This window comes from Astatotilapia calliptera, chromosome 6 (genome assembly GCF_964374335.1).
Source record: "Astatotilapia calliptera chromosome 6, fAstCal68.1, whole genome shotgun sequence".
In the NCBI taxonomy this organism is placed as follows: Eukaryota; Metazoa; Chordata; class Actinopteri; order Cichliformes; family Cichlidae; genus Astatotilapia; species Astatotilapia calliptera.
This window is the reverse complement of record NC_137427.1, coordinates 12,504,372-12,519,858: the sequence shown is the minus strand read 5'-3', so window position 1 is coordinate 12,519,858 and position 15,487 is coordinate 12,504,372. Positions and strand designations below refer to the sequence as shown.

The 15,487-nt window shown below is 41.6% G+C and overlaps 1 protein-coding gene across 1 annotated transcript; it reads left to right on the top strand.

Moving 5' to 3' along the window:
* Positions 1–12,005: 12,005 nt before the first annotated feature.
* LOC113023250 (homeobox protein MSH-C-like) lies at positions 12,006–14,808 on the top strand. Its single transcript, XM_026169274.2, has 2 exons — positions 12,006–12,963; positions 13,547–14,808. The coding sequence occupies exons 1-2, from the start codon at positions 12,543–12,545 to the stop codon at positions 13,957–13,959; spliced, it is 834 nt and encodes a 277-aa protein (XP_026025059.1). The 5' UTR covers positions 12,006–12,542; the 3' UTR covers positions 13,960–14,808.
* The last annotated feature ends 679 nt before the right edge of the window (positions 14,809–15,487 follow it).

Below are 15,487 nucleotides of genomic sequence, written 5' to 3'. Positions count from 1 at the left end.
AGTTTCATACGGCACCACAAGAGGTAAGTTAAAAAAACACAACAAAAACCAGGCTCATATGCACACTGTCATTTTGGTGAACCAACCAAAGTGAGTTTTCCCAAGATTTTTCTGAGGTGAGATACAATAACACTTACTTATGCTGGCTTGGCTCTGTCGCGTCTGTCAATCAAAGAGTGACAGACTCGACATGAAAAGGTCCTGTGCATACATCAAAACATCCAAGTCAAGGAAAAGTGGGGACCCGTTGTAAAATAGCCAATAACACATGTTTCAAATTGGCCATTGGTTATAGATTGGTTTACAAGGCTGGCTGGTTATCGGCCCAGTGGCGTTTCCCTGTGTTGATAAAGCACCAGGGAGTTGTGGGTCAATTAGTTTGTCAAAGCAGAAATTCCTGCAGAAAGCCAATTAAAGTTGTTGGCCTGTAGTCATGAAGCACACTCTTCCTGTTGACGACTCACGCAGTTATTCTGAGCCCCTGGCAGCCAGTGTAAAACTTTACACTAAGTCCAGTACCATTAAGACAGCGCTTCAGGAGATCTCTATAGTTAGCTGAAATTACTTTGATAAAGTTAAAGCATGTGTGTTTGTGAGAGACTTCCATACAATGCAAATCAGTGATTGAGTTGCTTTATTTTGTTCCTTTAAGTCACTGGAAGGGTATACATAAAGATAAACACAGCATATAAAGAAATAAACAAAATCAAATAGGGTTACAAGAAGTTCAGCTGTTCAAAGGAGCATTTCGTAGACAGATGATTGGAGTGGAGGCCAAAGTGCTGCAAAGGATGACAGGAGATGATTGCAGGGAATCAGTTTTCCACTCTGCTCAGTCTGTCTTTGTCACAATCTCCTCTGAGAGCAAACCTATCTTCTGCAACGAGGAGGATAAACTTTTTAATCTTCTTCCCTTTGCTTCTGAGTGAAAAAAGTGCTCTCTGTCACAAGCTTTTAATATGAAGTCTTTTGTTCGCATACAGGCTGTTGTTTTGGTGACGTGACGCAAGCGGAGCGTAACAGTAAACACTGGTTTGTTGTCAGTGGAGGTTTGGAGATCACTAAAGCCTCCACTGATGGAGCATCTCTGTGAAGGGCAGGAAGGTCATCAGCTGAGTCATGAGCTGAATGATCTGAGAGAGGATATTACTAAGTAGTGCCGAGCTCTTGTTCTGTAATTCTTCTTTTATTACTAACAAAAGCATAAAAAAAACCCCACACCTGTATAGCTGCTTTTGTTTACTGTGAGGTCCACATTAAATCAGCACAATCATCAATTTTGCAGAAAGTGTAAAACTTCAAAGGTGAATCATATAATTGGATCAGATTTAGTCACGCACCTATGAGGGGGATGTCAGTCTGTGTGTCTGTCAGGGGCCCAACACAAAAGAGAGTTGGGTCCTAGGATTTCTATCATCCCTGTAGCTACATACATAACCAATTTATGATTACTTATAAAAAGTCTACAGACATCAGCTGATCCACGCAGACAGGCACAAGAAGTGGCAACCCGGGAGAATACCCCTTTAAAACCCAATTATCCCGTGGAGCCGGTGTCGTTTCAAAGGCCAACAGGAGAAGATTCTGGCCCCCGATAAAGGACACATGTGTTCCATCACACTTAATTGAAGCAGGGTTTCCTGAAAAAGAAACAACCCCGGAGCAATATGACAAAACAAACAGATTTAAGGACATAACAACTGTATTTGTAATAGGAACGTTTTTCATGGTGCATGGAAATTGCTGTTGTGGGGGATATTTCTTTTTCAGAAAGACATTTTCTCATAGTCTAGCACAGCACGTTGAATGTGTGCGAGAGCATTTCTTTTCTTTTCTTTTTTTTTTTTTTTGTTTCACTGGACATCATTCTGTCTTGGAGAGCACACCATGACGATAGGTTTCCAAACCTTCCCAAATTTGATTACAGGTCTGCAAAAACCTCAAACAATGCCGTGGCAAGCATGTCACTTACGGTCACAAGCCAAAGTCCTTCTCTGTTTTATTTTTCCTTCTCTTTGCCTTCTTTTCATCCTTATGATCTGAAGTTAAGAATAAAGACACAAGTCATGTGTTTTAACAGGAAACACGCACAACAAATTTACGGTAAAGAAAAAAAAACTACATTGGGGGAAAAAAAACCCTTGGATTCTGATTTATGTGTAGTGTACATTGGAAACGCAGAATATGGTGGCTTTCATTTTGGAATGAAAACGTTAAAGTAGCATTAGCACGTCTTGATTTGGAAATTTTAATCATTTTTTCATCTTAAAAGTTCAGACTCTTCAAAGTCTGTTGCTCCCAGTGTATTCACATCATCTCTAGGATGTACTTTGCATTTACAATTTCTCATTTACAGGAATAATATTTCCTCTCTGGCACTGGGCCTCATTTTTGGAATCTGTCCCTTTACGTTTAAATCATGTGAACATTAAAGTCTTTCCTTGACTTACAAGACATGACATCTCTGGAAACATACAACCTAGGTCAAAGATGGAGCTCATTAAAAGATTGCACACGACCACAAATTCACTGAGAGAAAAAGGGACGAAGAAAAAAAAATGTTTAGTTAAGTCAGACTTCAGTCATTGGGGGGTGGGGTGGGGGGGCTGCTGTAACTGGCTGCTGGAGATGAGAGACAAAGACAGTTTTGTGCAGACCGCTCATTGAGGCTCTCCTGTCTTACTCAGTTTATCACAGAAAAATTGTGTTTGTTATCGACAATGGCTTTTAACAAGCAGCACAAGCAATAAGGGGATATGACTATGAGGAGATAAAACCTCACAATAATGCACACTGTACTTTCCTCCCTCTGATGTTAAATTGAGACCACATTTTTAAAAAGGTCACATATAATTAAAAGCTGGTGGAGCTATTTGATCATAAACTGTTTTTCCCCTGTTCTCATTTTTTAATCAGCAAATCATTCTTTTCCCCTCATGGCTCAGGTATTTGTACTCAACCTTCAATTACTATTAAACAAACTCATCTAAACCACTCATAATACACGCAATTCAGCAAATGAGCAGCACCTACTGAGTACAAAGAAATCTCAAATTGAGTTGCTCAGTCTTCAGAGCATCTATAGCCAACACTCAGCCGGGCATAATTACAGCTAACTATTTGTCTCATTAACTGCAGTTTGTATCCCATTAAACCGAGCCAGGGAGACACTTAATGACCCCACAGACAAGCAAATTACAGAGTTATTATTGCAAACTTTAATTAGTCTTTACTAGCTGCCTTCAGATTTAGATTTTGTTATTTTTAAGTCTTACTTTTCCAAAGAAATCCATTAGACAGAGGTATAGCTTCACGAGACAATTTTACACATCCCATAACTGCTCAATAATCTCGTTCACTTCATTTGGAGAGCTTTTTAGACCTCTGCTGAATTGCCCAACATCATGATGCAATTTGGGGTTTTTAATCGCCGTTTTAGCAGTTACAGCCTGGCTGTCCGATTTCCTGCAACAAAAGTGTGTAGTGCCATTAGTGCGAGTAATTCCACACAGCAGGCTTCCAGTTGTGGATGTGATCGGACCTGAAGAAAACAACATGCTTCACAATGGAAAACCTGAGCTAATGTCTTCGATCGTCCCAACTTTATTGTGTTTTTTCTGGGGCAATTACACTTTTTAGACATTACGAGGGAGAAGTACCCACAGATGGGATATAATCCCTTGGCTCTGTTATTCAGTATGTTTATGCGAACTTGCTCTGTTTTCAGGTGTGTTTAGTGTTACACCATGTCATACTGAATACCGTGTCCCTTAAGATTTTCTAAATGGGGCTGGTAGAGCGCTGGAAAGTTATTGCAAGGTCAGTGGTGAGTCATGGACCTGATGGCAGGCCACTGGGGAGTGTGGTGTAGTGCTGGGATGGTTTGCTACTGTGTCATTGTTACATTAAGAGATGTCAGGGTCAGACTTTTTAAGTACTTCCACAAAGAATCCCCTTTTCTCTCTGGGCCGGCCAGCACAAGTCATCTTGTGGGCAACCACGCACCTATAGTTAAGTGTATTTTTACATATACCAAGTGCCATATGTCTGACGACATGGAGGCCAACCTCTCCGTTGCGGCCCACTCCAAATTTCAGTCCAGTGCAGAAGTCAAACAAGCAAAGCCACACAGCAGGTCAGATATTGAAAATTGTGCACTTATAGAGGGAAAAGCAAAACAGAGAGACTCCTTGTACTGTTTAAAACTTTGTCTTATATAAACGCAGCCAGAGCTGGGGTGATATCTGATAAAATAGATCAAAATTACATTATTGGCTTTTATAGCCCACTGAAAACATAGCCCAAAGGTATGCTATTTGGCAGAGAGCAGCTCGTAATATGTCTAAGAATTGTTACCATCTGGCTTGACTGCAGGGAATGCTTCTCTCTTAAAAACCTCAAAGTCAAAATGATACAAGTAAAATGCAGCATTCATAACCAGGTTGGCTTTTTATGGATGCCTGTCTACATTGATTTGGCTCCACACTGTCTTGAAGATAACTTGCGCTATTTAGAAGTAATCATTTTTCTTTCTAAAAGTAGGCCTCGTCACATCGCTATAACGGTACAGAGTCCAGATAGAGTGTAAGATTTGAAACGTGCAATTCCTGCGTTAAAGAGGGATTGTTCTTTGTGAAATTTGTTATTTTTGTGCTAAAAAGTGATTGCCAGTATCCTTTTAGTTACAGCCTGCATGGATGATAAGGAAGAAAACAGAGCACCTTCATCAGCTTTGGGTTTGTCTTCACCGGTGAAACCTCGTGAAAAACACAAACGTGGAGTACTGTATGCCTCCGCCTGGGCAGGAAATGTTGTCCTCTGACATTTTAACCCTTTTTTTCTGAACTACACCCTTCTAATTGCACTCCTGTACACAGTTTCAGTCCTCCCATTACCTTATTATGAGATTACAATGTCAATGTGGTCAGACCTGTGACAATTACAGTAAGTGGTGGAGTAATTTTGAGCGTTAAATGTGGTCTTTGTACTGCGTTGCCGCATATTCCCGCGGCCCATCGTGGGTTGAAAGGAGGCGAGTCAAATACATTCCCATGTCTACAATGAGGTGAGCAGGTACACAGATGCATGTGTATGAGCACAGGGTCATATAGGTTATTGATTTATATTAGAAAATGCACATGCACTCGCAAGCTTCTGCGGATTAGGAATGTGTGTGTGTGTGTGTGTGTGTGTGTGTGTGTGTGTGCGCGCGCGTGCGTGTGCGTGGCCAGTGGCATATGAAACATGAATCCCTGTTTAGCAGTGTGAGCCATGGGGGAGACTGAAGGGGGGAGGCTGTTTTCTCAATGCCTCCTTGACCTGTCACTAGTGATGATGTGTGTATGTATATGCATGTGCATGTGAGTGTGTGAGAATCCAGCAGACATCTACAGGGGACAGCCACCCCTTCCACCACCCCCATCTCCTCCCCCGCTGCTGATATCCTCTCATGCCGCCACCACCACCACCACCACCCCTCCCTCCCCACCTCTCTGCCTCCTCTCCTCCCCTCTCCTGGCGCCCTGGTATGAGAGAGAAAGCTGTTGTTAATAAAAAGTTTTCAAAGAATGGGATGAAAAGGGAGGTGAAATTGAGCGGCCCAGGCCGTATTATTTCTTCTCCGTATGGGAGCTGGCCTCTCGCGGTCTCTTCGACGCTCTCGGACCAGGAGGGGGTCGCCAGTTCGGTGACCATTACTGCCCCGGGGCCAAAGCAAATGATTTGCCTCTTTGAGGCTTCAAAGGGGAGCAATTACACTTAAGTAACCAAATGAATAGATAGCCCAGCTTGGCAGCAGTTTGGAGGAAACAGTGGAGCCCTTTGAGGGAAGAGGCACCACACCTTAGGAGTAATATGTAACAGCTCGCATCTCAGGGAGAAAAAAGAGAAGAAGAAAATAAACAAGTAAATATTCTGCCACTGAAATCTGAAGAAAAAAGGTGCTGAAACCTGCCCAAACCAAAACAACAACATCATTTAGAGTGGTTCACCAGTCCAGCCGATAGCGCTTAAAGTAATTGTTGCCTTACAGAAATAGAGACCAACCACTGGCCACTTTGGCTAGCATATCACATAAACACATACTGTATGCAGCATCATAATGTGGCAAATTTGGGAGAAATTAGATACAAAATTGTTATTTTTCCTTCAAATAAGCTGCGCTGCATTTCCATTCATTTGTTTTAGAGCGTTGTTTATCTGAAGTAAGCCTCAGAAAAAGATCCACTCTCTGTGCCACCGAAACAGCGTTTGTTTGCGTGATGCTTATGTTTGTTTTTTCTTGGATGTTGTAATTGCCATTTACACAAAATTTCAAAAAGTCCAAGTGTGCTTGGGAAGACGATGCTAAAACAAGATATAAATCACCCTGGCGTTACACAATGAGCAACATTAATTGCAATCTTGAGAACCATGAATTGCAGTTATGTGAGGGGCACACACATAAAGGCAGCCTCTCCCCACTGATAAAAGGCTTGAAAAAGGCCCTATTGAGTGAAGTGGAGACTGGGAGTTTGGTAGGGGAGCTCACCTGTGGAGAGGAGTCTATAGCTGCATAGAAGGCCCAACAGCTGCCAGGGTTGTAAGTCTAGGCACCTAGCAGAGCTGCAGAATGGGAAATGCAAGAAGCTCTTTCAATCCACTGCCACTTAGTAACAGAAGGCATGTGCCAAACTTGCAGAATGAGAATGAAAACTCCCCCTTCGGAGTTCACTAAATATCAGCAGCGACTTTCTTTTTATCCCCTCCCCTTCTCTCCCCCTCCTTTCTTTTTCTTTTCTCCTTCTACTTTAGTCTATTATAATTCCTCTATAAAAGAACAATGGTTGACTGAAAGACCCCAAACCACAGAGATATACCAACAATCGGCAGGGAGAAGGAAAAAGGGGGGACTCGGCTGAAGTGTGGAAGCCATCAATTACTGAGGGCCTAAAGTTAACATCCCAGCAGGATATGTGCATTAGAATGCAGCTACGGGCAGCAGATGCCTAGCGGAGCGGTCAAAAGAGCATCTCGAGCTCATAAGAGGACATATGCAATGTGGGAGACTCGCCTTCGCTGCCTTGGAATCTACAAAAGAATAGAAAATTAAATTGAATGATGATTGTAGTAGTGGCTGAAAAGGAGCCATTGTGAAGAACTAAATGGAATTATAGGTTTAAATGTGACGAACAACTGACATCTCACATAATAGATGCCATTACACATGGCTGTGGTGCAGTCTCAATAAATCTCACAGATCAGTAGTGAGATTGTATGTGATTGCATTTGAGATTCACAACTGCGGGATTCAACAAGTGGCCCTGTGAGCTCCAGTTGGGTCAAAAATGCACCGTGATTCCTCCATATGCACTGCCCTAACAGGATTTTCCCCTCTCACCACATCTCTCTATTCTGGCTACTCAGCAAGACTCAGCCCTCCAGGCTTCCTTGCACTGCTAATTTACACTAGCCTGCAGGCTACCTTCACAGCCAGGACAGTGCAATTGTATTTTCAGGCTCATTAAGCAATAGCACAAAAAGGGGGAGCTCTTACCCCCCATCTACTTTCTCGACCATGGTCTGTTCAGCGAGTGAAAAGGGGGTGAACAGAGGTGATAAAAGGTGGGATAAAGAAATGAGCGGGGCAGTTAATTATAGTTGTGAGACTCTATTAGGTTTACTGATGTTTACTACATGAGTGTGTTTGGGAGTTAAGTGTAGGAGGATGAGAAGAAGAAGGAGAGCGTGCACAGTTGCTGCTCTCAGTCTTCTGAGAACCAATCCGGCTGCTGGGTAGCAGCCCTATTCAGGACCGAGGCATGCTTATTTATTTGAAAGAGACCCCGCTTTTTAAACTTCCCACCCTCTCCTTTGTTCGACTTCTCATGGGGAGGACTTTGAAATTGTAATCTCAGGATATTCAAACACACATATTTGTTCTGACCTTTGGTGCCTGCAATAACATTATTACTATGAAACAAGCCTTGCCAGCTTGGATCTACAGTGCATGAAACCGCTTTTGACTGCAAAATCTTTGACTTACAATTAGATTCAAAGCAAGATTAGCTAGTAAAGAGACGGACATTTTAAATAAAATAATGAATGGGGCATTTTTAAATCAGCTACATTTACATGAATTTCACATCAATTATGGGGGATGGTTCATTTGCTTGTAAAACATACACTGACAGGAGAAAAAAAATCTAAAGATTCTCACCTGGAAGCAATTGTCAAAAAGAAAATGTGACTATGATTTAGCTTTGTGAGAAAAAAAAATTGTCATCCTTTTTGATATAAATTGTTTTGAACACTTACTGTTTTATTGCTGTGATTATGATTATTTTCCAGTTCAACGAAATGTTATACATACAAATTGTTCCTAATTTACTATAATTGGACCATATGAGTACTGTAAATGTACCTGCATTCAGCCATAAGGATTGAATAATCCTCTCAGTTACACTTTGTGGAAATAATTTGAAAGGAATTATTGATATTTTATCTTGCCCCGCTTAAATATCAGCCGAAACTTTTTTATTACGTAAAACAGAAAATATGATATCGACCAAATTGCTGTAATTTATACAATAGTTACTGGTTTTGGCCTCTCTGGGATTTGAAGCCAGCAGTAAAAGAGAAAATTGATGCTGCTGCCTTAGTTTTTTTCTTCTTCTTCTTCAGATATACTGCATCGCAGCTTTGGCTGCTAAGAGCATATGAGATTGTGGTGACATTCTTCGGTTTGTGAATGAGACCGCAGAGTAGCCACACAAAGTTCCTCGTCCCCAGTGCTCAACCTAACTCGCCCACTTGCATTGTCTCTAGACTTTCCTCAAGAATGTGGATTTCTATGGCCGATGGAAAGCCAGACGAAATTGCCAATTGCATTGTCACCTCTTGAGGTTTTTCTCCTTAACAATCTCTATTGGCAAGAGAGCTCAGGAGGAACCCTCTCAATGAACACAACTGTTTTTGAAGACGCTCAAACGAGTGGTGAGCAGTGCTAGAGATGTTGCTTAAAAATCTAGCCTGTATCAGCTCATGAGCAAGCATTAATTTAAAAGCTGAGTTCAAAATGCAAAATCCCATACCCACTGATGTATGAAATAAACCCTGCTGTTATTTGGTTTGAGTCAAAAAGAGCAGCTATAACACCGCAGGGCACTCCGTCCCCTGATTGTTTTTTTACAGTCCAAAAAAGAAGCCATGATGGAGGCAATTTGCTTCCTTTCCTTTAGCACGGCAAGAATATTTCTCTCATTACCCGACATTCAAACACAGGGCACTCTGATGCCACAAGAGGAAGTGGCTTTGGCAGAAAATGTCAAACTAGCGTTTAAGTGCAGGATTGAAGCCAGTCTGATGTGGACTGGATCAACTTGTTAAGTCAAATTAAAGGTCAAAGATATTTTCCGCAGCACGGAGCAACACAAATAACTGCTTTTTAAACTGCTGTTAAACAAAGAGCGCTGTGCTGGTTGCCGTATGTGAGGAAGCTGAACGGATTAAAGTGTTTGCAGAGGTAGAAATTTTTAAATAATAAATAGTTACCTCTTGGTTTCATGGAGAGATGATGACTACATCATTACGAAGAATGTTCCATTTGATTACATGAAGAGGGTAGCTTTGTTAAACTTCGGCTCAGTATTCCGGTTTTCTTCAGCTAATTTCAGACAAGAAAAGCCAGAGAAAGCAAGATTGGCGTGTTGGGATGTTGCTGAGAGTAACATGCTCCCATGTCTCCATCTGCTCCACACGCTGTCATGTCAGCAAAGTGTCCATCTCGCTGAGGCCTGTAGCTACAGGTCTTTGTGCCACTGTTGACACATCTCACAAGGATTGGGTTCCATGGCTCACTCACTCCTCATAAATGATCTGTTTGTTAGAAGGCCTCGCTACAGTGGGGAATAGACAAATTATTGATGGAAGACAGATGTCAACTCAACAGGAATAACACAGAATCTGCATCCATAGGTTTTTGCACACTTCAATAAGTCTGTATATGTAAAAAAAAATGTTAAAAGAAAGGAAAAAGAAAACTGGTTTATTTGGCTCTATGATTAAAAAAAAGAAAGTTTGACATGAGAGTGACCTTAAAGGTCTACAGCCCTAAACTGTTTTCTCACATAGTTCATTGTGCCACCACCACTTTATGAACTGGATAAATGGTTTCACCTATGAGATTGTTGGAAACGGCCCCCCTGCACATACATGTGAAAAAGTATTCATTTCTGGTGCCAGTTGAGGGGAAAGTGCTTCCCATTGCGCTTGCATCGACCTTGAAGAACAGATCTGCTTTCAAACTCACTAACACCTTCTGACACTGTTCACTCGCCTGCATGCTGTTACAGAAATGTCTTTTGAGGTAGGGGAGAGGGGGCCCAAAGCTAAATACACTGCACCAAACACCAGGGGAGGAGAGGTAAGTGTACTTCTCATGTAGATTTATCTTTGGATGTACCTGTATCAGATGAATCAGCCTGTGCACTCCATGGCCCAACTCTCATCCCCTTCTTGCACGACAGTATGGCGATGAGCAAGAGGGAAGGGGTACACATTTAAACACAAACCAGCTGGGTGACAAGGGGCCAGGGTGTGTGAGGAGACAGAGGACTAGTTTTGTCAGATAGGAAATGAAGGAGCAGACTCAACATCAGGATTTACTCAAGTTGAATGATTAAGCAGGAGTTGTGCCTCTTACCTGATGAGAGGTAAATTCTTACACCTGAGGGCGTTCAGGGGGTCAGCCATCACTGATCTCAATCAAGATTTTTGTCAGTCAAATAATGGTTCTCTGTTAAATTTTTAAAGAAATGTTTGCCAATCATGTGAATTGTATTTAAAGTCAGATGCTGAATCCTATGTGAGGTTCAGCTGTGATACATGGTTATGCACAGGGCAGGTCAAGTCAGTTTACATACCACTGTTATCCAGTTAAGCAACTAGCCTTGGAGGGGGGCTATTAAAGTAATTTGGGGGAGTAAAAGAGGATGGGGAAGTGGAGGGCTTAAGTTCTTGGACTGACCACTAGCTCAGTCCATCTTCACACTAATCCTCCTCTTGTGTATTTGATAGCATTGCTGACTGTGTGAGTTCTCAGTGGGGTCTTGTGTTGGCTTGGAGGCTGCAGTGTGCTGCTGACATGTTTAATGTGATATCAGCTTGGACATGTCAGCGGAGAAGAATTTAGATGTTAATCTTTGTTAAATTTAAAGGGATTTATACTGTAGTTATTGTTGTGAGCGACAAATCAAACCATGAGGTGTCGCGCCATAGGTATTTCCATATTTATTCAGCTTCTACCTCACTACACATTTACTGTGCTTTTTTATTCTATTTATTTATTCTATTTTATCCTATTTAAAGCACCCCACTCAAAAAAGGATTTATGACAAAACAGTTATAAACTCAGTGATGAACAGAAATTAACTTTATCAACTACAATGGTAAAAACTTCCAAGCTAAGAATACTCATTCAGTATCATGGGTATGTTTCTCATTTTATGAACATTTTCACATTATAATAGTTTCAAAAGGTTTCTTTCTTTTTTAATTTATTTTTTGCTGTAGATTTTTTTTCGCATAACAAAATATGTCCAGATGACTGGAAAAATGAACCCAGACGTGAAACAGTTAACTGTCAGCGCCTGTTTCCACCCAGCTCCATGCACTGGACTATGAAATATTCGGAGGACAATTGGTTAAGTGGAGTTAACCGTTGCCTTTTCTCCCCGAGGTATCTTCCTTTTTGATCCTGCCGAGTCTGGCGCCTTGCAAAACACAACTTGTCTGGCTTATTAAATAGTATGACCTGGAGAAAGAAAACGCCTGTTGCTTCTCAACCGAGGCTATTGTTAAGGAGAAGAGCTCCTGACAGGCCTTAAATTGCTGCAATGCTGTGTGACCAACACTCATACCTAATCAATTTCTATCCTGGCTTCGCACTCTTTCTGATTGGAATTTCTGTTAAGCTGTTTCACTTACTTTTATTTCTATAATATACACTTACGGGCAGGTTATTCATTGACAAATGGATTTGCTTTTATTATATTTAATTTGGGGCACAAAATATATTTTAATCTCTTTGATAAAAGTACGACTTTGATATCGACACGTAACTCATTAGCCCTTGCTCAGCTTTACAGTAAGAGAGTAATTAAACTAATACAACCGATGGAAGTGCTCTGCTAAAGGATGTAAATGGTCAAGAGAGTCCTCCCCACTGGTTAATTGCACTAAAATTGGTCTAAGCTACTTTGTGAGAGCCATCAATAGTCCCGCACCGCATGGGGTCTGTATGATTAACGTCTCCTTCCTTTCAAAGCCTTCTTGATGTTCTCTTGGAAGGCTACAGGCCAATCAAAACCACACTCTGAGACGTCACGAGGCCAACTTGACGAGATGATTGGTCGAAGCAGGGAGGGGGACAGCCCCTGTCCTTTTATAGACGATCCCGTCCAGCGCGTAAAAAGCTACTGGGCACCGCTGACAGCGCAAAGACGCACATTGGACACCGTACCCCTCAGCCACGTAATTCCTCTAAACGGGCCGCACGGAGGTGCATGGCCCCATCCCCTTGTATCATGATGAATCCTGTGCAGGGGTCGCCGTCCCAAGACGCCAAACAGCTTCATCAAAAAGAGGAGACGGATACGGAGAGCGAGGAACTGCAACCCAAAGACATGACAACCGAGAAAGGATACAAACTCCAGCGGAGCAGCCTCCCGTTTAGCGTCGAGTCATTGATTTCCAAGAAGACCACCTGTCGGACTTCTTACTCGTCCTCAGATTTAGCTCTGGTCCTTCCGAAGCCCGTGGCTGGGCAAGGCGAACATCTCTCTCCAAGGACTTTTTACGCGGAGAGGAAGATATCGGCTGAGAGCTCGCAGGGTGTTTCCAGTAGCTCCAGCGAAGACAGTCCACAGTTTTGTGAGAAAGATCAGAGCACTTGGTTCCAGACGTCCTCCTTTTCTACACCTCCCCGTAAGTCCGTCCCTCTGCAGTTATCAGAAACAAAAATAAACTGCATTTATCCACCTCTCTATAGGAGCTGCATAACAAGTTTAACTGTGAGACGCCTTTTTGTTTCCTACACACGTATGATGCGTAAATACTATTTTTATTTGGTCATTTGTTAGGTAAATAAATGCATAACAATGGAAATATGTTTTGCATCTGAGCTCAAGAAACACTCGCTTCTCTGCTGCACCGACCCTTTACCATTTGATGCCATATATGTCTTGTTATCTATAAAATAAATAAATAAATAAATAAATAAATAAATAAAACAACTTTTAAACATTTAAAAAGTCATAAATGAAAGCAGAAAATCTGAGTATGTGCTCAAGCCTTTGATTCCACAAAGATGTGACAGTGTGTGATGCAGGTTATTTTGTCAACATCAATATACTGCAGTGTATTTATCAGTGTGTGTAAGCTGCGTTATGCTGGTGTTTGTATCCAGTGGCGAGGGCTCTTATGTTCACCTGCTGTGACAATCCCGCTTCAGTTAAACTCCGATTTAATCTAACCTCAGCTTTTTCTCTTTGCAATTTCTTTGTGACAGGAAGCTCAAGTCCAACTCAGTGTACTTTAAGGAAGCATAAAAACAACAGGAAACCTCGCACGCCCTTTACTACCTCCCAGCTCCTGGCGCTGGAGCGCAAGTTTCGCCAGAAGCAGTACCTCTCCATCGCAGAGCGAGCCGAGTTCTCCAACTCTCTCAACCTGACGGAGACTCAGGTCAAAATCTGGTTTCAGAACAGGAGGGCCAAAGCCAAGAGACTTCAGGAGGCCGAGCTGGAAAAGTTTAAGTTAGCCTCCAAGCCCGTCCTGCCTGCATTCGCGCTGCCTTTCCCCCTCGGAGCGCACATGAGCTCTCCATCCTGGGGCCCTTCAAACGCCTTCCCGAGACCCAGTCTGCCTGTGCCAGGACTGTTCAGTGGACCCGTCACTTATGGGATGTACTATTTGTCTTAATAATGTTCCTGTGTGTGTGCGTGTGTGCTCTTGGCCACAGCACAATTAAAAAGTTTTGGAGTTTAGACTATTTTCCCCCCAAACTCCAAAACCGAAGACAAATACGACAAGTGGCGAATACCGGTGTATAAACGTGTGCGTAATCGTTCCGAGTGCGGTCACTTGCTCTCATTTTGTGTCCACTTCTGAGAATCGTGGATTCTTGGCCTTAATTTTCTTAAGCAAAACTCCATAAGCAGATGTCATCTACTCACACAGTAGATGACATGCCTTAAATATTTCATCCCAGCCTGTCCTCCGTGCTCTCCAGTAGCAACTGGGCAATTAAATGTGTCCGGATCTAAAGGCAATAATCCTCTAAAGCTGGGGGACATTAATAAAAGCAACAGAAAAGTACTTAATTGGTGTCAGTGCCTTAGGACCCCGAAGTGTACTCTCTTTATCATCACTTGAATTCCTCATTCAAGATATGAATATTTTTTCTGTTATCGGGTAGCGTTGTCCATTTTTGCTGTGTTAATATCTGTATTATTGTCACGATTTCTATCATTCTTTTTAAAGAACGGAGACAGAATTATATTTTAGGAAAAAAATACATGTATTAGTTTTTTTAACCTTCACAACGTGGCCTTTATGGGAGTGATATTAGATTTACTTTGATGAATTTTGCTGTAAATGTAAATAAAATTTGTAGTGTTCTTAAACGTCCTGCAGTCTCGCTTAAAGGGCAGGAGAAGTGGTATTTATTGAATATCTTTGTATCTGTACTGTGTACATACATGAGTCTATCAAAATGTGCAGTAACTTGTAAAAACTGATTTTAGTAAATAAACATTATCCAAGAATTGATAAGTGCTTGACTCACTTTTTTTTTCTGTTAATATCGCCATTGACCTCTGGAGCCTCCGTGTGTTCTGCGGGTTTTTACTGTGCAGTGCAGCGGAAAAGCTTTGTTAGTTAAATGTTTTTCAAATTTTATTTAGATATTTTATTATGTGATTTATAAGTGTGCAAAACGTTTACCTGACAACCTCATCGCATTCACACGCATTTAATTATCTGATTTGGGAATGACCACATAGCTGTTTGATTTTCAGTGCAGATCCGCTTACTTTTACCACATTGTGCACCTTTCGTAATTTATAAATAAAGAGCATAGCGTATTGTTTTGTTTTCCTTATTTACATTTTAAAGCGAAAACAGTTTGGTCTGTAAATCCTAAAAAGATTACTTGAATCTCAGTTTGTCGCGATGATACAGTTTATTGGAGATAGTACACTTTTATTTTACTTTTAAATATAAAAAACACATTTTTCCCACGACCGACTCAAAGGATGTGGATTTTTAAGGATAAAGGAAACCTTTTATCTTTGCTGCGCACATCAAGTAACCAAGTGACATTCATCTGTCTAACCTACAGGTTGCACCAATTGCGCCACGTTTCTGGGAAAATCTCACATTTTTAATGATGGCTTTGGTTTTGGAATTGATGCATTTTATTGTTTCCATTTATTGCCTGGTTACACTT

Coding starts and splice junctions, on each gene's coding strand:
- LOC113023250 (XM_026169274.2), top strand. CDS start 12,543: ATGGCCCCATCCCCTTGTATCATGATGAATCCTGTGCAGGGGTCGCCG. Junction 12,964..13,546: donor CTCCTTTTCTACACCTCCCC/GTAAGTCCGTCC, acceptor TCTTTGTGACAG/GAAGCTCAAGTCCAACTCAG.